We start from the raw sequence: 24,095 nt of genomic DNA, 5'->3' as shown, positions 1-24,095 counted from the left end.
AAATATACAGTACTTAACACATGTATTTGACTGTAATTGGGCATCTGAATAAAAGTAATAATGATATAATAATAATAATAATAATAATACAATAAAGTGCTTTACTATTTGTTCTGCCTTTCTCGTAGAACACTAAATTTGAAAATTCATGGATAACAAAAATACTTATATTTTAGCATTACAAATACTACTAAATACTACTATAGTTTACACATACTGGTGGACTTAATTTAAATAATTTTGGTAATCACCAATAATGTTAGTTTAGGGGCAGTTGTGGCACAAACCTTACATTGGGTGGTGATGGTCTAATAAATTTGTTAAGCACTTTATGTACACTGGCATATGTCTCTGGTTTTACTGTCAGCTGGTGAGCGAGTGAGTATGAGCTATACTGCTCAATCAAAAGAGAAGGTTTGTAGGTCAGGATGTTGCTCACTGCAGCCCAGCCAAAAATAGACCAGCCACGGTAATGTTTCTCTCAGCTGCAGTGGTTTACACAACTGGACCTGTCAGTCTGAAATTTTCATTGATCAATGGATGCCTGTATTGCAGCAAATTTTGGTGGAACATCATTTCCTCAAAGCATTGTGTTTTTCCTCTATAGTCCTTGCTGTTCACCTCCAGAACACCCTAGTAACCACCTAACAACTACCCAGAACACCCAAGGAACCACCCACAACACCTAGCAACTCCATAACAACCATTTGAAATCCTAGTAACCCCCAGCAATGCCTTAGAATTGTGTAGAAACAGCTTAAAAACAATTAAAGTTTTAAATGGGCAAACACCACTGATATTTTCTAAAAAAAAAAATAAAAAAAAAAACCATTTTATTTTTTCCCTTGAATTTATCTTGTATTCTTTCACATCATTCAGGGATGAGAGGAATCAGTCCATCATTGTGAGTGGAGAATCTGGAGCAGGGAAAACTGTTTCAGCCAAATATGCCATGCGTTACTTTGCCACAGTCAGCGGCTCTGCCAGCGAAGCAAATGTGGAAGAAAAAGTTCTGGCATCCAACCCTATCATGGAGGTGAGTTTTTCCTGCATTATTTGATCCGTGTGTGGTTCTGGATTCAGTACTGAGACTTGGGCTGTTTGTTTTCATGAAGGGCTTTAATAATACAGACATTCATATCTCAGAAAGCCAAACCCCTTGGGCTGAGAGACTAAAAGCTCACTGGCTAAACATGAGTGGGTTGTTCAGAGCGTTATATTTGCCCTTCATTGCATGGCCTTCACCTCCCAAGGGCTCATTTCCCTCTAAACAGCAGCACAGAGAGTGTGTATGTGTGTGTTTGAGTGCTCACATGTGTATTAATTTAAGTTTAGCATTACCATGAATGCTCGTATGACCTTCTCTGCTGTCCTCAACTTATATTTTTTTCAGCATACTTAAAAACATCACAATCACTGTTTCAGAAACTATATATCTCATATAAATGTTAGCATGTTAAAGCTTGAATGCACATAATTACATGATATCCTTGTTTTGGCCAAATTTTAAGGCAGCATTCGACACAAAATGATTAACAAAAGCAGGAAAAGTCTTGATTAAACAATCAAATAATTAATTCTGTACTGAAAAGTACCAATAAAAATAATTTCATAATATTAAATATTAGTTTTACCTCTTATTTATTTGTGCTATGCAAGTTTCATATTATTAGAATAGGTTACAAATGGGCTAAAGGCACACTTAAAAATAATAATAATTGGTTTTCACTACTTTTTCACTATAAATGTGTATCCTCCTATTGATCATTGATGGAGTAACACATTTTGTGGTAAAATAAATCCTAAAAGTGGTTTATTTTTAATTTTTTTTACAAATCATATAAATGTATGAGGTATGAGGTAGCCCCCAGTATTAATCCAAATACTTAAGCTACAATATTATATATATATATATATATATATATATATATATATATATATATATATATAAATTTTCATAATATCAAAACAATCACTTCAGCAAAATTTGTACCTTATTGTGTAATTTAATTTTGTTCAGTAAATATGCTGTTTATAAATTTAGGGTATTTCATTTTATGATGTGTTCAATATGATTTATTTAAATACTATGGTTTCATTATAGATAAATGATTAATAAATTATATGATAAATGATAAATGATAGATGAATGTTTTAACAATTATTATTGGGTACTTAAATCTATAACATTTAACAAAAAAACAAAACAAAACAAAAAAACTTTAAATATTAGATCAAATTTGCAATTCTTTGCTATCTGCAGGCACATCAAGGATCAGTCAGATTTTCATAAGAAAATAAAACCAAATGCACTTTTATACTGTTGTTCAGAGCTTAATAATGCAATCTGAAAGAGACCTTTTGAGGGTCAAATTAGGCTCTAGTCCATACCTACAGTAGGTACAAACAGGTGAAACCCAGTGTGAAAACCACCTTAAAAAACACAAATGATCTGAGCTTGTTCAGCCAGCTTTAATGAATTTGTGCTTTATAACTTATAAAGGATGCTGTTCATTCAGAAGCTCGCTGCTTGCTGATTCCTAAAGTGTTCCTCAGCAGGTTTCTGCTCTGTGGGGGAGACAGGATCAACTTCCTGACCTGCTGTAGAGACCCAGAGATGCAACACTGTGTCATTTCCCACACACATGATCTTCCTGTCCCTGTGTTTTTTAAATCAATAACCTTTCTGTATGCTTCTTAAACCTTTAACCCTGTCCTGTTCTAACTAAAACAATAAAGAACCCATAGGTCAGTCCAGTACGTTCACTCAAGCTGATGTTTTTCTCCTCTCATTTCTAGTCCATCGGTAATGCCAAGACCACCAGGAATGACAATAGCAGTCGTTTTGGGAAATACATTGAGATAGGCTTTGATAAGAAGTATCACATTATCGGTGCGAACATGAGGACATATCTCTTGGAGAAATCACGTGTTGTATTTCAGGTAAGATACAAGCATGCATGACATATCAAGCTCATTTTCCACTCTCTCTCTCTGGCATTTAAAATTAAACAGGCTGTTTGCTACTGTACCTTTAAAACCTGACTTATGTCCGGATTGCCTGCCCTTTTTGATGAAATGTGACCCTGGACCACAAAACCAGTCATAAGTGTCAATTTTTTTTTTAAAAAAAGCAAGGCAAATCCATTTAACAAAGATACACATACATGAATGTTTAAAAATCAGTCCAGAAAATGTTAGCAGAAGGACCATGGAAATCTATGTGCCTTTCAGATGGAAATGTTGATTTCTCTCTTTGGCCTCATATGTGACTTTCCATGCCATTTTTTCCCCTTCCTCTGGAATATTGAATGAATGTGTGGTTTCTTCTGTTGAGTCTTAAACTAAAAGCCTGCTGTGTTTCAGAATTACCACCAGATGTTATCAAAAACTAATGATCCAGAGATTAACTCTGTGTGCACTTTTGAAGCTTTCTAATGGTTTTTAATATGTTCAAAAAGGTTTTGTATCCAGAACACACTGGATTAGGGACATGGCTTTGAATGTCATGCAATAGCTCTGTGTGAGGAATAAATCATCACACCATAGCTGGTCCCAAGAAATACCACACTAGGTTTGACATCATTAATGATTAGTTATGCGACATGCATGAACAAATGGCATGTGCTAGTGACTGTGTATTTACAAATTTCACGATTCGATTTAGATTCAAATCTGGATACGATTCAGTGTTGATCTATTTGGATATGCCTTTCAGACACTGAATAGGCCTAAACATTTTCATCAATACACGTGACAACAAATTATTTTATACAAAACAAATTAACTTATTTGATATCAAGTAACTGGATGAGTCAACCACGTCTGGTTACCTTATCCATACCCCTTCGGGTGCTGAGGCCATTGTTTCAGATCGCTAGTTCGCGTCTTTGTAGTCTATCCATCCACTGCGGCTGCTATACTGACTAGATATGCAAACGCCCCTTATCTGATCGCAATCCAATGACAGGGACGCACATTTTTAAAAGACAAAAGCCTTGAATGTCTGGTAGTCCTCAAATAACATTATAGTCCAGTCTCGTCTAGTTAACGAAAACGCGGCATAAATTTCGTCATAATTTCGTCATCAGATATTATTTTTAGCTCGTCAACGTCTCGTCTTCGTCACAGAAAAAATGTTCGTTAACGAATATTTTTCGTCGTCGTCTTCGTTAACGAAATTAACACTGGTTCTTTCTAGTTTATTTTGTGCTATAACTAGTAGTAAAATGGAAGAGATGAATGGTTCATGCACGTTCTGTGCACTGAGATGGCTACAGTGATCTGTCTGTGGTATTTATTGTTTGAAGGTTTTTATTGCTTGAGTTTTGTTATTGAATTGAAATTTATTAGACCATCACCACCCAGTGTAAGGTTTGTGCCACAACTGCCCCTATTGAATTATTAAATTGACAGTTTGAAAGCTGAGAGTTTGTTTCATATCAAAAGTAACAAAGAACAAAGCTTATTGCAATTTATTGGATGGAAGTCATGATCAATATCGGATCAAAATCTGAATTAATTAAAACTGAAAAACCAATCCTGCAATATGAATTCGGACTAGAAATTGAAACTGCTTTAAGGAATGGCATAGGACAGTGTACACATACAGGAGCAGCCAGCCCGCCGCACCCTCTGAAGCACACCACACTTCCTGCTTACGTCAGCTCTAATTTTAGCTCCTCTCAGATACCTCAGGGATTTAATTCACAGTGCTATTTTCATTCATTGAAGGCTCCTGTGTCCTTCTGCACTTCCAAGACTCCATAGTAAGCTATCATCTAATATTATTCTGCCTTTCAGAATGCACTGTGAGAAGTTCAGAAATAAGCTCAGAAAGATTCTGGATGAAGCTAGAAAAAAATGTTGATTAAAAATATATCTCATCTAATACTGAAAAATATAGAGATAAATCAAATTTAAAATAAATGAAAATCAATTGAATGAAAATCAAGTTTTAATTACAGCCACTATTTCAATGTTTATATTTCAGCAATGAATTAATATATCATTAATAATCGCTGATATAAAAATTAACTAATGTGCATTTATATATATATATATATATATATATATATATATACTGTATATAAAACAGTTTTTTGAGTGTTGATTATTAAATACATTTGATTAATTAATTGTTTACTGACTAAATTTTATTTTAACTATTTTCTGATTAAAACTTTTTCGGTTTTGGTGTTCAGTAAAAAGTTTTCGGTGCATCACTATCAAATAGTGCACTATATAAGGGTATAGGGAACGATTTTAGACACTGACACAGTTTTAAGCCCTTCACTTAAAGATATAGTTTAAGATTGTTAGCCAGGGTTGCACCTCTATTATTGGCCCCTAAACTGATCAGCCCTACATAAACTATCTTACAGTATTTGGCCCATGGTGTGAGAAACGGCTGGAATTCAGAGGGTTTTTCTCCTTCTGGGAAGCTTTAGAAAGATTAAAACAGGACAGGAATGAGGATAATGGAGTTAAACATGTCTGTTCAGTGTTATGTAACATACTCTTACAGACTGCTGTTGTGCTTAGGGGAATTCCAAATGAGTTACGTGTGTGATTGTGTAAGATTTTTCACCACTTTTGAGTGTGGTGTTTCATCACAAAAACCTACATCTTATTCACTAATCACCTACAATCTGCACTGGTATGTGCCATATATTCAAATGATGTCGGTAGTGTGAATGCTCGTTTCTATATAAAGTAGGTTTATTTTAGATATATTGTTCACAGAAGTCAGTGTTATTTGTCTGGCACAGGTAATGTTGTCTCATTATTAAAAAGGGATGTTTGTGTACAGTTTTACTCTTAAGCATCAAATGAAAATCTTATGAAAACAAAATTACACGGACAGAGGGTACAATTCATTCTTAATGAATTCACCTCTTGTATTTTCCTCCTAAAGTTTTGATTTATATTATGGAAAATTTCTGGTTCTGATAATAAATTCATAAAAAGCACATAACAATAAAAAAATAAATAAATTTCATTAAAAAAATATCAACAAATTTAAATTTATTTTTATGTAACAATTCTACAATAAGTGCAGTTCTTGGAAAAAATCTCAAGAAGTTTAAATTTATTTTTTTTCTTCATAACATTAAGAAAAAAATTAGTAATTTTCTATTTTCAAATTCAGTGAAAAATTACATTTCACATAATCATTGTTTTCATTATTGATTGGTCACTTCAGAGTAATCAAAAATTACATTTCACATAATCATTGTTTTCATTATTGATTGGTCACTTCAGAGTAATCAAGGACATCCCTAGTAAAAGTAATATGTGTTACATGTAGCTGAAGTTACTGTATATTGTAATGCTTAAGATTTTAAACAAACCAATACATTAAACATTTTATCTTTGTGTATTTAAATCAGAGGTATCATAACTTTAAGAGGTTATTTATTAAATTCTTTTAATTCCTGAAAAGTTTTTAGAACTTTAGAACAATTCATTAATAAAATACATCTTAATTAAATTAATTAATCTTAATAAAAAAACTGGAAATACTAAATTCTTTAAAGAAAATAGCAGAAAAGAATATATTATTAATATTATTCTTAACAATGTTTGGTAACATTAATATAAATTTTAGCATGATAGTTTGTAGGCTGTCCAGAATTTCTATCCAATCCATATTTCTTTCATCCAAATTCTGTCCATTTATCATATATAACTCAAAGTAGAATATGATGCTGGATGGTTGTACTGTGATGGATATTTAGTAAACCTGGTAAGTTTTTTTGATCTTATATACTAGTTTGTTTTTCTTGCATCCTTTCTTTTTCAGGCAGATGAGGAGAGGAATTATCATATCTTCTATCAGCTCTGTGCATCTGGTCACCTCCCGGAGTTCAAAGCCCTGAAACTCGGTGAGCCAGACACACAATGCAGTTTTCATAAAAGTATATAGGAAAAATTGCATATTTAAAATAAAATAAAAAAAAAAAAAAAAATAATAATAATATATATATATATATAATATATATATATATATAATATATATATATATATATATATATATATATAATGTAGTAAGGTTAGTATATACTAATTATAATTAGTTTTATATAAAAACTACTAAAAATAAAGTCTATGGTATGTCCCCATTAAAATACAATATATTTGGCAAATATTGGATGAATATATCAAAAGTATAGTTGTACAATTTAAATAATTCCGTAGTATTAAAATATCTTCTTTTTAAATAAACACATAAATTAAAAGGTCATGACAGCCCATCAAAATTAATGTTTGGTTTAACTTGAAGAAATTGTGAAGGAAATACTATAATATTTCTATTATTAATAAACATTACTAATGATTATAATATAATAATCATGCAATTATTAAAAATTCATTATTTTTTTAATGTGTGCAGCACTTTGTCATAAAAAAAAGGAAATGTTAATTATCATTTGCTTACAGATTAAATTGTGTATGTTTTATGCTTTATTTGATTGCCACCATTTTTACCTATCCAATTGTTCAATTTGTTAGACATTCTTTTTCTGAAATAAAAATTTAATTAAACAGTTAAAACAGAACAATTTGGAAATTGGAAAAAATTAAACCGAATTGTAGAAAAAAAAAAGTATTATTTCAAAGGGCTCTAAAAAGGAAATTTTTGTTTAATTTACAATGAATAATTGTTAAATAGTATAGGTTTCATTAATTAGACATGGTTTTTGATTACCAAAATGTAGTTTAATAGAATCCAGAAAAATTAAAATCTGAATTTTGAAAAAAGTAAAACAGATTTGCATAGATGCCTAGTAAACGTGTGTGTTTGTGGGTAACGTGTTTGATTAGAGTGTGCTCAGCATGGAGAGAGGATATCAGAACTGTCCTACTGAGAGGCGGGCTGTGCAGGTCTAAATACACACACATGCTTTGCAAACACACACACACGCAACCACATATGAATACTGTAGCTACTGTGGTTCAGTTCCACACACACCTCTCCTTATCATCTCTTCTCTTTTTGCTTCACCCACTTGCTCTGAAACACACACTGCTGGCTCTGTGCTCTCTCCTGCTGTTTGCCTACTCAGCTGACTTCCTGCTCAGCTGACGCCCCATTAATGTGAGGGTTTATGTGTGAGTGTGTATCTCAATAAGGACTCTGTTGCCAAGCAACAGTGCATCATTTGTTTAATCTGTGAACAGGGCTTTGTGTTTTATGGTTAGTCTGTGAATAAGATGTTTTTATTAATGCAGATCTGTGTACTAATGATAATGTGTTCATCAGTGATTGTATATCAAAAGCAGAGACATGTTTGTGTACATTTTTTGTGATGTCATGTGAATGAATAGAGAGCCTCTAACGGTTAGCATTTTTGGGTGAACTATCCCTTTAATGGTTGGGGAGTTTCTTGCACAATTATAGCTTTATTGATGAACATATTTCCTTGGAATAGATCATACAGAAGGTCTGCTGTTTGTGTATTTGTGTGGTGGAATTAATCTGTGTGTGTGTTTCCCCACAGGAAAGGCTGATGATTTTCACTATACCAAACAGGGCAGGAACCCAGTGATAGATGGAATAGATGATGCCAAGGAGATGTCGACCACCAGAAACGCCTTCACACTGCTAGGTCAGACTTAAAGTTCAACGATTTCTCATGTACAGTAGTTGAGAGGTTAATGCTCAAAATAACCAGCTCAGATGAGATAGAGATTAAATTACAGTATCTAGTATCAGACTTGGATTAATTTCTAGTGAATGCTGTCTTAAATCTGTTTATTTTAATTTTAAAATGTTTTTTTTTTATTATCTGCACATGGATTTTGAATGAAATTTACAAAATACATATATATTACACTTGATAATCAATTTCCAAGATTACTATAGGGGCGAAAAATATGCAAAACTAAGAAGTTTTTGCATGTGGGTGGTTGGAAGAATCAAACCAAAATTTTACAAGAAATTTTACAGAACATCAATGTGAAAATGACATGTGCTAGGGAATTTGTGTGGCAAAATGCCCTTCCAAATGCAGAAATAAGGTGTTGTTTTACCCTTGCATTGTCCAGTGCTGATGGTTTAAATTCATATGTTTCTATAAGCTACAAAATGTATGGCAGACTGAATTGATACAGACCTAAAATTCTTCATATTCTGGAATAGCGACAGTAAATATAAATCAATAATGTATGTTCATGTTTCAAAAGTACATAATTGGGTCGGAAGACATTGTAGTAATTATTACAGGGAAAACTTAAGTAAAGTTTTATTCTAAACAATAACAAAACAGTTATTTTTATTTGGGGTTGGGTTCATCCCATGAAACACAAACAGTGTTACTACTAGACTATCATGACTCAGAGTCTCAGGAAGAAGTGCTAGAACTGTCACTGGTGCCCCCTCACAAAAACTAGGTGCATGTCGCCCCTGATAAAAGATTGGATAGTCCACAATGCACTGCAGTCGAACTCAGAATAATGTTGATTATAGACAAACAAAAATTGAACTGATTTCTTGGTTTTCCATATTGTTAATTTGTTGCTGTCTCTTTTCAGGTGTAAATGAGTCCTATCAGTTGGGCTTGTTTCAGATTCTGGCTTCAATTTTGCACCTGGGGAACGTTGAAGTGAAGGATAGAGACTCGGACAGCAGTATTATTCCAGTGAGTTCTGGTTTATAAAATTTTTACACATACAGCATAATTTATACCCAAATACCCCAGAGCCTCATGTTTTACCTGTAAGAAAGTTTCCTTGTGTAGTAATGATGCAATTCTCGCTCTCTTTTCCCTCCAGCCGAATAACGGTCATCTGAGTGTGTTTTGTGAATTGATGGGCGTGACATATCAAGATATGTCTCATTGGCTGTGTCATAAGAAGCTGAAGACGGCAACTGAGACGTACATAAAGCCCATCCCCAAACTACAGGCCATAAACGCCCGTGATGCTCTCGCCAAACATATCTACGCCAAACTCTTCAACTGGATCGTGGACCATGTGAACAAAGCGCTGCATTCTTCGGTCAAACAGCACTCATTCATTGGAGTCCTAGACATTTACGGGTGTGTTCATATGCACATATACACACCTTTGAGAACAGACTACATTTGCTCTGAAAGATCTTCCATTTAGATTTACAGAAGTCAATTGTGATGTTTTGTTTTATTATTCCAGGTTTGAGACTTTTGAAATCAACAGTTTTGAACAGTTCTGTATTAATTATGCCAATGAGAAACTACAGCAACAGTTCAACATGGTGAGACCATCTGACCCACTCCACATGACACCAGATCGCGTCAGTTCATGTCTGATGTTGATAATTATGAATTCTGGTAGTAACTTGTGATGTGTCTCCTCTTCTGTCTCGTCGTGTGCAGCATGTGTTTAAGTTGGAGCAGGAAGAGTATATGAGAGAGCAGATCCCCTGGACTCTCATTGATTTCTATGATAATCAGCCATGTATCAACCTCATCGAGGCCAAGATGGGCATCCTGGACCTGCTGGATGAAGAGTGCAAGGTATATCTTGACGGAATTCACAGAATGTTTAATATAAAATTATATAAAAGATTTTACATTCACATATTTGTTTAATTTTTTTTTATTTTTATTTTTTATGGGTAATCTATTAGACTGTGGCTGTCATAAACTGTCAAATGCGTATTTAACCCACTCAACACACGTCTCTGGTCAAGTTGTGATATAAACTAAAAGGTTTTAGCTATTTAAACATAATAATACAAATTCAGTAGAACCAGTCATTTTGTGAAATACTACTACAATTTAAAATATGTTTTCTATTTTAATGTATTTTCAAATGTAATTTAAATGTAATTAGTCTTCAGTGGCACATGATCCTGGCACATGGTTTTAATTTCCTACTTAACTCATGACATAACTATGACATTCCATTCTTGTAGTTTCTTTTGCGCTTTAATATGAAATAATACAGGCTACAGTGCATGCCACCACATTTGTGCATGCAGTAGAAGAGCATGTGCTGCGAGCACAGCATAATGGCTGACAGGACAGGAAAATTTTTACTGACATATGGCCTGACAGCATCTCATCTGACCGCAGTTCAATGTTGTTCTACTGAAGTCACCTGTAACTTTTCCATGCTCGTTTGAAGTTGGAGTGCGCCTCTGAAAAGTCTCCCATTTGATGTGGCCGTAAAGATGTTCTGCGTCTAAATAAATGCAATTCTTGTCAAGAAAAAAGAGTCAGAAGCAGTAGTTGTGAGTGGGATGGCCAACCCTAGCTCTACGCCTGTGTTAACTACGTTAAATATTTGTATGCGTTAAACTGAAAAAATTAATTCCATGCATTAATGCGTTAATTTTGACAGCGCTACTGTAAAAACAAACAAACAAACAAATACTGTGTTGTGTAATTGTAATTGCATTATCCTGTTTGAGACTACTGTTCATTCTTAATATACTTTACAACCTCTCTGTTTCTCGCTTTCTCTCAGATGCCGAAGGGTTCTGATGACTCCTGGGCTCAAAAACTGTATAACACTCATTTGAAGACGTGTGCACTTTTTGAAAAACCACGGATGTCCAATAAAGCTTTCATTATTCAGCACTTTGCAGATAAGGTGAACACACACACACACCTCACACACCTCATTTCTGATCAACTGTGATATTCACAGTGTGTGCCATTTCATATACCAATGTCTAAACAGACAAATTGTATTTCCGTTCTCTAAAACCTAATGAGCTGCCTCATTCATACTGCATCTAAACAGTGCATAATCATTTCAACATATTAACAGATTGACGGCATTCAGACTGCTTGCATAACCCAAGTGTCACTGTGTCACTGTGTCCCAGAAGCGTCCTAGACGTGATACTGAAAGTAATTTTTTGGTGTTGAGCCTATTTTTGCTGTGACACATGCGGAACTCAACAGAAAACACTGACAATGTTTCACTTTATCAACACAATCTTTTTTGTAATATAGACTTTTATAAAGCATTATACGATTATGGAACAATTTAGTTGTGTTGTCAAGATTCATGCACAGTAACAGGCAGACAAATGCTTCCTGTTCAATAAATCTGACTGAATCCAGGCGATTTATGCAGTTTACCTGGAGATTAATTACCATTTGGATGTACATGTTATCTACTTCATATAAAATAGATCACAATATTTAATTTTGTATAACTGCAAAAGCTCTGTCAGATGGGTCAAAGATGTATTATATGTGAAACAGACCTAGCATTTTAAGACATTGTGAAATAGTTCTAAAAAACGTATGAGTATCATTTTGTTAGCTTAGCAACATGCTAACACAAGACTCTCCTGTGTGTGCTATTTTTATGACACAGAGTTGCTGCAAATGTCCTCACATGAGTTCATGATGGCTACAGATCTGTTTTTAGAAAGGGTGTTCAATATCTGTGAGGAAGCACTTATGGAGAAGGGGGTGGGGTAATAAGACACATTTAGAGTGTGTGACAGACATTCACAGACACACAGAGTCGAGTCAGGGTTTGAACATTAGCAGGGGCTTTCTCAAACATTCTCAGGGTTAAATCAGACACCACTTCGTTCTCTTATCAGCATTGCTAATATAAATGCAACTCGAAATCCTATAAATTGAATAGGTTACATAATACAGTATAACATGCCATTTATGCCCAGTGGAAAACAGGGAGGTTAATAGAGCTCTTAGTTATGATTTATTTAAGTACAATAACTAACTGATCCCAGATGTTTGTTCTGAAATAAAAATGAGATGGGTAACAAAAGTAAGTTGAATGAATGAATTAATTTATTTATAATCTTGGTAACACTTTATAATAGAAGTCAATTGGTTAAGATTAGTTAATCAGGTACAACATCATGAATTTCCAATTAATATTTTTTGCAGCAATTAAGTCAGCATGAAATTTAAGTTGAGATTATCTTTTTTTCATATAATGTATGTTTAAAATATATATAATGATGTGCACAAATTAATCATTTATAAATACACTACAATATTCCATTAGAAATAAGAATATTGTGGTGATTTAATAATGTTAATGTTTAAAGGGGTCATATGATGCTGTTAAAAAGAACATTATTTTGTGTATTTGGTGTAATGAAATGTGTTTATGCGGTTTAAGGTTAAAAAAAAAACACATACTGTACATTATTGTTTCTCCTCTATGCCCCACCTTGTGAAACGCATCGATTTTCACAAGGCTCATCACTCTGAAAAGCGAGGAGTGCTGTGATTGGCCAGCTATCCAGTGCGTTGTGATTGGCCGAATGCCTCAAGCGTGTGACGGAAATGTTATGCCTCTTAACATATTGTGATGCCTTGTCCGGCCGGAGTGACAAGACATTAACATAAAACCCATTATAAACGTGATATAAACATGATTTCTAGTCGTGTTTTCTTCTTTAAGAAAAAAAAAAAAAAGTATTCTCGCTTTCTCAACGAAACAGCGTCACACACCGCAGCCTTGAGTGAGCAGAGGCTGGAGGCCTAGAGTGAGCCGCAGCCAGCTTGAGGCGGATTCTATGAAGGAGCGTACCTTGTGCTTGCGGCAACCACATATTCTTTGGATTTGAGACTTTAGTCTTCGCAACTTTACAGATCTTTTTTATTCACCAAGAGCTTGTAACACTCCAAAGAGAAAGGAAAATTTGAAATCGCATCATATGACCCCTTTAATTCATGTTTATACTAATTAGGGCTTGCATAGACTAGTCGAGTAGCCGAGTGATCGACTACTTCAACCACTAGTCGGCGCTGTCAGAAAAAATCGACTACTCGACCATGCATTAACCATAATGCATGCACAGAGTCTGCAAGTACAACGTGAATTTTAGCATTACTATTTTGCATGTAGCTGTTAATTTCTATGACTTTTGCTATGTTGCATGTAAAATTAAAATATGTAATGTAATAATTAGGGGTGTGCCCGAAGCAGAATACCTTATTCAGAATGGCACGGATAATGGCTTCAAAAATGAATAACGGACCAGGAATAATTCTGCCTGAATATTCGGCTGAGGCTGGCACAGGCTGGTGTTTGCTAGATAACAGTTGAGCCAGGGGATCAGCGCAATATTATACACAGACCTCTAAAGTCACGCAGTAGAGTGTGAAGTGAATGAATATAAACTTTATGAATGAAAAGAGTGCAAATCAAACACCACTGCATTGCTGTTGCCTCTCCATGCATCTCTCAGAAATCAGAGCTTGACAAGAGTAATATCACCTATAATATTACATCATACACATTCTATTATTTGTATATATTTAAAAGGTGATGATTTAAACCTTAGGCTATGATATGATATGAATGAATGGAATAAGCACAGTGCGCTCACCAATCAAACAGCCGCGTTGTGCATCTCAGTCTCTCAAAAACCATTTGGTTTGTGTGGCACACACACATTGGTTTAGTGAAATTCAAAAAAAAGACTCACTTAAAGAGTTCTGCATAATGAAAATGTGCGAATTGAATTAATTCAGTCATGTTTAAATGATTACTGAAGGTTTGTTATGACATCTCTCTGCTTGCATGATAAATATATTTTTAGAAATTAATAATTATTTTAGTTTAACACGGCATACTTGTTCAGTGATAACTATGAAAAAAGAGTCATAACGGTCTTATCAAGTAACTGTACGACGTTCCACCTGGTTTTATCCGAATGTAGATACGAATAATTTTGTGATTGTTACAGATACAAATACCGGCCGTTACATGAAAATTTAAATAGGTTATGTTATAATTATATAGTTTTTCACAATTTACATATGTATCTGATTGTTGCATTAGGCTATGAATTAATAGGCGCTTATTGATAAGAACTATTTCATGTCTTTTCATTTACAGTAGCATGAACCACGAGTAGTCGAGTAACTCAAGTATTTTCTAAATAATAAATCGACTAGCAGAAATCAGTAGTCGTGCAAACCCTAATACTAATGTATGTAGAAGTTAACATTAACCTAGGTTAACAAATGGTGTAAACTGCAGTCAGAATTTTTTATTTCATGTCAGCTATAGTGTTGAATAACTAAATGGTATCTCAAAAATACTAAAATAACAATATGTTTAAAACCTTATTGTAATTATTGTAAAGTTTTACTAAAATTTTACAATATGAAGACTTCAAAATTCAATTTTATTTTTATTTTTGCTTTCCATGTAATCTCACTGCTGACTTGGGGGAAAAATACTATTCGGATGCTTGTTCATGGACTCTCTTTCTTATAGGATAACCTGACGTGTCTGTGTGTGTCTGTCAGGTGGAGTATCAGTGTGATGGTTTTCTGGAGAAGAATAAAGACACAGTGAATGAGGAGCAGATACATGTTCTGAAGGCCAGTAAGGTGAGTGAATATCTGTCAGTCTGATGTTGCCACTGGTTAATTTTCGCAGAAAGATAATGCCCTCAACACCTTGAATAAGTCTAAACTGGAACAAAACAAAACTAGACAATTCCCATTATTCTTAATGAAGCTGTGTGCACTGGAAGGGGCCAATGCAGTGCAATTTAGTTGACTAGTATCCTGTTCCTACTGTATGTTTGTCACATTGTGTAGCTACTGCAGCTACTTGATTTTCTTCTTTTTATTACAAATATAATGTATAAACTGAATCTATAAGCTTATGAACTAGTGATGCAATGATAAAGTGGAAAATGCACAGGAAGGGTCAAATTGTCTTTGTAATGTAACCGTTTATAAACCCGACATCAGGAGGTTTTAGTGAAGTATTGCCTGTATAGTGAAACAAAACCAACCTACAGTGTTACCTGTAGCCAGGGTGTTTTCTTCCAAGATTTTTGTCCTTAAATGAGGCTTAAAAGCTGAGAAGGTCAATGGAAGGGTGCCATCTGCTGGTCAAGGAGCAATAGTGCAGTCCATTGCCACAGTTACAACATATGTACACAGCTCAGGGAGTATATGTTCATATTTCTAGTTGTTTGGATATCCTTGTCTTAGTTCACTACAGTCTTGAGTCGCAGGATCTACAGATCAGAGCTGTTCTGAAGCTCTAACACAGAGCATTAGCATGGCTCTGCGCTCTGACTGCTCTTTAATGAGGCAGGTTCAGACAGAACGCCACTGCACACCTGCTCGTGTTATGAAGTCGATTCTCATTCCGTCAGCTGTGCCTTCAGGGGTATGGGTGTGTTCTGTGGATTTTTCATGAAGGTATTCAAACACATGTGGAAATTAAGACATAGGCAATGCAGGCAGACTGAAAAAAAAAATGCAGGGGTTTCCACGGTCAAATAAAATACATAATAAATAATAATAAAAATAGCTCATAATTAAATACAAAGACTTGGAAATTAATTAACTCAAATTATCAGGATGGATAATTTAATATTTACTGTAATACTTACAAAATGATTCAGAAAATGTAAGTGAACTTTAAGTGCATTTTGGTTCTTTGTAAAAATCATTTTATTCTGTATTTAGAGGTTTCTGAATGCTCTCTAACGTTTTGTCTCCTCAGCGTGAGGCAGTAAATGTGTGTGGTAAGAGCAAACACATGCTGTACTAATCCAAACTGCCTGGGAATAATAATAATGCCTCAAACTGAGTCAAGTCAAGAATTATTTCAAAAGATATTAACAATTAATACCAGTAATAGGCCTTATCCAGATCAGTCTGTTAGTGGTTAATCCAAATCCTTCACTTCACTTGTTCCACAGGTCAGCTGGTTTTATCATATTCATTTTGCTTCGCATTCATATCATTGATCATCTGTTCATATCATCATGTGTGTGTTTCCTTACCATCTATCATGTGCACATGTATATGTTCTTATGCATTAGAAATAAAGCCAGACACCAGCTAACAATCTTTAAAAATTCTAAAGCTTTTCAATGTTTCCTCATCTTTTATTGTGCCTTTATCATTTCAGTTAATTTATTCATCAAGGTGAAATTTGACATTAGCCTGACAAAATCTGGAAAAGTTATGTTTTCTCAAGTGAGTCCAAACCTAATAGAATGACATTTTTCTTACATGGATCATGAAAGGGGAAATTTAGAAAAATATTCTGCATTTGTTTCTATATAGTTACTATGAATAAGACTAGAGCTTTTCAAGCTTCACTGTAAGGCTTTGTCCACATAAATTCAGATATATTTGAAAACACTTTGTAATGGCATTGTGCCTGCTGTTAACTTAAAAAAGGCCATATGATGCTTTTTAATGTTTTCCTTGTCTTTTAGTGTGCAGTATATCTCTTTGTGCATATACAGTATAAAATCTGCAGAGTTATAAAGCTCTTAACAGAGAACACTTCTGCCTAAAATGCATTGTGGGATATTTTGCTCATCTATTCTTATCATCTCAATGAGCTCTTATGATGTTTTGTGAGCGGTTTAAAACAAATTTGCCATTTTTAAATATATATGTAGATTAATGTGGCCATAGTCTGAGAGGAATTCTGTTTAGACAGTTAAGTCTCAGGTTAGGAATTTAGAAAACAAGCTAAATCTAGTTTATCCAATAACAGCCAACATAGCAATATGGTTCAGAGCTGGTGTCTGAGCTGCTTTGCTGTTCAGCCAGTACATTATATACATCTGTCTGATGTATCTGTATTTTCTGTATTTGTTAATTCTGTTTCTATTTTCTCATCGTTGTGCCATGTTTTATATGTGTTGTTTGTGAACATGACAACCTGTACCCCTGCAGAAGGTAAAATTTAGCATTTAAGTATCTTTAGCTCTCTCTCTCTTTCTCTAATATCGCTGCTGTCCTGCTATACAAAAATTAAGATTGGATGCATGTTGGATGTATGTGCGTATGAGAGGTGTGTGTGTGTGCCAGCATGTTCAGTCTATTGCTTTCTGCTGTGCAGGACAAAATCTCAGTACTGCATTGATTCTATAGGAAAATAAATCCTGCTTCAGCTCTAGAACCTTCTAACACCATCCAAACAAACTCAACCACCCCAACGGCATGAAACATCTGTTCGGAGTTTAAATGTTTTGACTTCAGCTGGACTGTTTGTCCTTTAAGTACTTATTTTATACTCTTAAAGGGACAGTTCACAAAGAAATAAAGATTCTGTCAATATTATTCTGCATTATCATCTCATTCCACCCTGGTAGAAAAGGTTAAATGGTACACTTTGAGAGCAAAATTAAGAGCTTGTAGAGTTCCCTTATAGGGAACTCACACTGTGTCCTCTAGCGGACACTATGGGGACTATCGCCAGCAGGACCAGTGTCTGAAGCATGTGTGAAACAGCTTCAATCCCACTGACCCATGTAACTCGTGACATCACAGGCGGGTGCTCGGTAGTATACGAGGCCATCTGCAGACATCCACATCACCGTAGAGCCATTTTGGAGAAAAATGGTGCTACGGTGATGTGGAGAGACACAGAGGAGACAAATTGTTGAATAAAGTCATCATTTTTGTTTTCTTCGCGTATAAAAAGTATTCTCGTCGCTTCAAAATGTTACGGTTGAACCACTGATGGCAGATGGACTATTCTGATGATGCTTTTCATACTTTTCTGGACCTTGACAGTAGGGGTGTGATAAGACACTTATCCCACGAGACTAGACACGAGATTGGGTTCACGAGAACGAGACTAGATGAGATTTTATGACTCTTTAAAAGAAATTCTCGATGAAATATATAGGGAAAATTTTTCTTTTATTCAACTGAAAAAAAAAATAAAACTGTAGGTTAATTTTGAAATCAAATTGTACTTTATGAAATTAATCATTTTAATAAATTTTATGCAGGTATAAACAACATGTAAACACTGTTAAAGTTTTTGCCACAAACTCAACTGACAGGCAAGTAATTGCACAAAATGTCAAATTTCAAAAAAAAAAAATTTCTCAACTCCTTTTTAATAGTATACAGTAATCCTAATAGTATACATCAACATTTGAAGTGGATCAAAACAGTTAATCAAAGTTGTCCTAAGACAAGAACACATTTTGGTTTTAGGTTTTAGGACAACTTTGATGAAAGGTTTTGATCCACTTCAAATGTTGACTGCTGTATACATTTTCACATCAATTTATTAAAGGTTTAACAAAAATTACATGTTTAGGGCCCTATGAAATGTTTTATTTTTTCTCACCATATTATTTATATTTTTTATTGTTACCAAATTATGTGCTTTAGCATGTCTAACTATTTGAATGCATGAAACAACTTAATTTATTCATTTAATTTTTTTCTTAAAGTAACCTTATGAATTTATTTCCCTCAGAAATTCTGTGTTGAATATTTACATTTTTCTGGTTATCAAATGAAGGCATATAAATTTCCCCCCTTTTTTTTTTTTTTTTTTTTTTTTTGTTTTTTTCACATTAATTTCATCATTTATCATTTTATTATTGAAAATTAAGCAAACTTTATTTTTTGGCAAACAAAGGGGATTTAATATTAAAATTAAAACATGGAAGAAATGTTGTGTGATTATTCCTTTAAAATAATGTTTGTTTCATTTTAGTAGTAGTAGTAGCAGTAGAAGTAGGCTGTGTACATTCTATTGTTCTATTGTCATTATTTCAAACCGGACTTTTATTTTGACGGGTTGCCGTGAATACCTTTCCAGTTCTGTGTATGTGATATGACGCTAGTTTTACTCAAATCAAACCGTTAAATGCTCATGAAGTGACTCTCAGAGCAGTTCTGGAGATGTTGTTCATGTGTTTACGTCCTCATTTAGTGAGACGGCAGACGCTGAAATCACCACAAGTGTCACGTGCGCTTCAGTGTGTGTGTGTAAACCGCGCATCTGCGCAATTCATAAACAGAGACAGGCAGAACATGCAGAATTCATATTTTAATCGACTTTTGCAGCTTTATATTTACAGATACTAGTCCATATCATGATTTGATTTAAGTGTACATACCTACTTTTGGTTAATTAATAAAAAAAAAAATCAAAAATCCACGTTAAACTGTGAATTCTGCGTTTATGACGGGATAAAGACTTCACTGCATAATTTTCCCACTTATCATGCGGCCACTTGCCTGATGTGAACATAATATCTTACATACCTTACATTACATACCACTGTTGAAAGGGCCAGTGTAATACAAATATATATGAAAGGTCTACGTGAGGATATCGTCACTTTCTCGCGAGACACATCGGATCTCATGAGATCTCGTCACACCCCTAATATATATATATATATATATAACATTGGGGTAACATTGGTTTTGCTTTGTTTCACAAAACTAATCGTTGCCTGGGTTGCGTATGTATATGTGGGGCGGAGCTATCAAAATAGGGGCGGGACCCTTTTGGGGTAGGGGCGTGTTTGTTTTGGTGATTTCAAATGTCAACATTGGCTACCAGAAATCCCTTACTCCACCATTAAGTAAAGAGCGCCTGAGAAAAACGCGCTGTACTGATTCAGTATCTGCAGTCAGATGAGATATAAAAAGTCTTTCGTAACTTGTTTCAAAATAAAATGTCTTTTGTTACGAAATAAAAAGTCTCTCACCTGTCCTGTCAGACATTATGTGCTTGTAGCAAGTTCGGTGCACGCTGTATATCACTTCACTAAAGTGCAAAAGAACTTGCAAGAGCATGCAACGTGTGAAATAAAAGTAAAACACCAATAAATCACATAACTGGTACTTTGTTAGCTGGGAAGGATTTGCATGAAGGAATGATATTCATTCTATTCAGGAGCAGTTTCCATGTTACATTAACAGTTCATGTTATTATTATTCACCATGGTAACTGTTGTTTCCATAAACCAAAAAAGCAAAGTTATTTTCACTTTTTGTTATTTTGTACACGATTAAATGACTGGTGGCTCATACCAACCTAACTGACTTAACAAAAGCCAGTTTGGGACTAGCCTTACCTTATAGGCTGTTTATTAATCGGTATTAGTCATATTCTTACATTTGCTTTTTATTTATTTTGTTTTGTATATTTTGCTTGTATATGGGTTATTTATGTGTGTGTGTGGTGTCTGTGTGTGTGTGTGTGTGTGTGTGTAATAGATATATATATATATATATATATATATATATATATTATATATATAATATATATATATATATATATATATATATAGATATATATATATATATATAATCTTCTAACAAAATGGGTTGCGGCTTGATGACCATGGGAAAATGTGGGTTCCATGGCCACACCAGTTGAGAACCACAGAGGAAGCAGTGTGAGTTTCATATAAAGGCAATGTCTCTGGTTATGCATGTAACCATTCTTCCCTGAGAGGAAACAAGACGCTGCGTCCCCTCGCCATGCCTAGGGCCTGTTCTCATGTCTCCTTCAGACATTGTTGGTGACGTATTAGCAGGCCTGCCTGTGATGTCACAGGCTACGTGGGCCAATGGGATTGGAGTTGTTTTACACATGCTTCAGATATCGGTCTTACTGCTGGCAGTCCCTATAGTGTCCACTAGGGAACGCAGCATCTTGTTCCCTTTCAGGGGACCATGGTTACATGCGTAACCTGAGACGTTTCTGTAAAACAGGTTTACAAACACATCTCATAACAAATCTAGTAAAATGCTGTAATCATTTGTCCACAGAAATGCTAAAATTATGCAAATCTAAAAATAAAGTGTAACAGTCGCACGTTGTATTCCCAAATGCAAGTTAAACTTGAACACAGTGCCCTGAGACAAGCCATGCAACACTTATTTAATTAAATAATTGGCTTTTATTTTGATTGGCAGATGCTTTTTGGAGAAAGAAATGGCACAAAGCAAAATGGTAGACATCTTTTACATCATGAGAAGTGTAAAAATATTTTCGGATGAAATCTAGGTAATTACTGGGAAACAATAAAAATAACAGCACACAAGTTTTGAACAATTTAATGCAGTGTAAAAATAATGACAGAATTTTCATTTTTGGGTGAACTGTTCCTTTAACAATGCAACAGCCAAAGACATCCATATGTACTATACAAGACCTAAAAAGTGCAGGCATAACATAGTGATGGAGTTTGTTTGTATGCTATGTGTTGGGGCTCGATGTTTAAATTGTTGGTCTCATAAGGACACTTGCTTAGGCTGCATGCTGCTTAGTACCAGCACTAGCATTCCTCAGTACTCAAACTCTTAGCGATCAATGTAAACAAGAGCCCAGGGACAGTATCTAAGTACATGGCCTTTTCTGTTCACTACTATTCCACTTTATTAAAGTTTTCTTGCCTTGATGTGCTTAATTGTTAATAATGAATAAATTTGCTTAATGTTATTTACTATGTTGTTTCTGTGGATTAAAAGTGGTACTTTGAGTGTAAACATTTAGTTCAGGTAACAAAGGCCATAAAACATTGCTAAGTTTTGGGAGTGATAAACAATCCAGTGTCTCATGCCTGTATGAGGGCATGAATGCTAACCGTTTAACACAGTTCAGTTGAGAATTCGACTGTAACTACTTGGATTTTTCAGAAGTAAATTTTCTTTTATAAAATGGATAATTCTGGTCCTTCATTATGATTAACTCAGCTGCATTTAAAGCTGTTGTAAAATACTCTATAAACACATACCTGTGACATCATTACATTAGTGTTACTGTTTCTGTGCATTTATTTAAATAAACTTTGCCAGGTAAATGTACTAACCGGCCATTTTATAAAAGCAGTCCTGTGAAGCTATAGTTAACAGTGATTTTAGAAAGCTAAGGGTATTTCAGTAACAGTCACATTTATCGTTGCTTTGTGAAATTTCATGGATGAAATCCAATTATTCTAACAGGAATTTGCATGATCAGGAGTTTTGCATGTGAGCGAAAAAGTTTCCACTGTAAACCATGGCTTCTTGGGCTTGTAGCTTTAGTAAAATGCGGTTGTCATTCCCGTAAATAACTAAATGGTGTATAGAACAGGGTTAAGAACTCAGAACAGCAGTGACAGTTGGATTTAATTGTAGCTTCAGCAAAATAACATTGAGTTTATTTATGTTTTTGAATAGCTAATGACAGTTTTTTTAGTAAGATCCTTGCTTCATTTCTAAGTCAAAAAGTGCCTCTGGTTAATTATCTGAACACCTACCATGGCTTGTATGTTAAGTCAGCCTTGGCTGTAATTCCCAGTTTGACCTGCTGGTGGAGCTGTTCCAGGATGAGGAGAAAGCTAGAAGTCCGACTGGTGCTGTTCCTGCTACTGGAGGACGCACTCGCCTCAGCGTCAAACCAGACAAGAACAAAGGAGGCCAAGCCAGCAAGGAACACAAGAAGACAGTTGGACTGCAGGTGAAAGACTACCCTCGTCTTGCTTTTACTGAATACATTTATGAATTGTATTTTTGAGTTAAAGGGGTCATATGATGCGATTTCAAGTTTTCCTTACTCTTTGGAGTGTTACAAGCTGTTCGCGCATAGATAAGGTTCCCTAAAGTTGCAAAGACTAAAGTCTTAAACCCAAAGAGATATTCTTTATAAAAGTTAAGACTCATCCATGCCCTCCTAAAACACCTCATTTAAACACGCCCCCACATGTCTACATCACTGTTTGGGAAGATTTGGATAACACCGCTCCAAATGTTCAAGCAAAGAAAGAAGGCGTAACTTATATTCTCGCTGTTGTATTGTTGCTGCAGCCGCCATGTCGTGGAGATGCTGTGTCTTTCATTGTGAAAGCGAAACTACTTTGTTTGGCCTTCAAAAATAGGACACAACTAGAAATCAGTGGTTAAGTTGTATTTACAACACTGTTCTAGAACAGTTCAACCCAAATATTCAAGTGTGTGCAGCGCATTTTACGGAGGACTGTTTCCTGTGAGAGTAACAGTTTCTATAAAGTGGGGCAATTACAACTTTGCAAGGACAGACTGGCACTTCTGACTCACAGCCTGTAAGTACATTTTCATATTTAAAGAATTTGCCACTGATGATTCAAATGCAAGTTTTGAGCAGTGTAGAGTACGCTTGTTGTTTGTCCACAAATGCAGACATGGTTTTATGTTTACGCCGCACGATATACAACGCAATGCGTAAAAAAAAAAAAAAGTATAAGTCATTATAATCAGTAATTATGTCCCAAACAAATGCCTCGTTTGTAATGAGTTTCATTGGTTTTGTTTCGGTGCTCTGGGACACACGGCATCATAGTATGGTAAGGGGCGTAACATTTCGGTCACACGCTTGAGGCATTCGGC

The 24,095-nt window shown here is 34.8% G+C and overlaps 1 protein-coding gene across 1 annotated transcript in view; it reads left to right on the top strand.

The window, feature by feature from the left end:
- Positions 1–24,095, top strand: part of LOC109109539 (unconventional myosin-Va-like) — a 60,790-nt gene that overhangs the window by 13,065 nt on the left and 23,630 nt on the right. The window contains 11 exon segments of the mRNA XM_042774975.1: positions 880–1,036; positions 2,800–2,943; positions 6,806–6,887; positions 8,505–8,612; positions 9,538–9,644; positions 9,778–10,043; positions 10,156–10,237; positions 10,359–10,499; positions 11,455–11,580; positions 15,246–15,329; positions 23,032–23,190. Coding sequence (XP_042630909.1) covers positions 880–1,036; positions 2,800–2,943; positions 6,806–6,887; positions 8,505–8,612; positions 9,538–9,644; positions 9,778–10,043; positions 10,156–10,237; positions 10,359–10,499; positions 11,455–11,580; positions 15,246–15,329; positions 23,032–23,190 — 1,456 coding nt within the window.

The sequence above is a fragment of the Cyprinus carpio genome, chromosome A18 (assembly GCF_018340385.1).
Source record: "Cyprinus carpio isolate SPL01 chromosome A18, ASM1834038v1, whole genome shotgun sequence".
Lineage (NCBI taxonomy): Eukaryota > Metazoa > Chordata > Actinopteri > Cypriniformes > Cyprinidae > Cyprinus > Cyprinus carpio.
The sequence above is the reverse complement of the archived record's forward strand: the minus strand, read 5'-3'. Positions and strand labels throughout refer to the sequence as shown.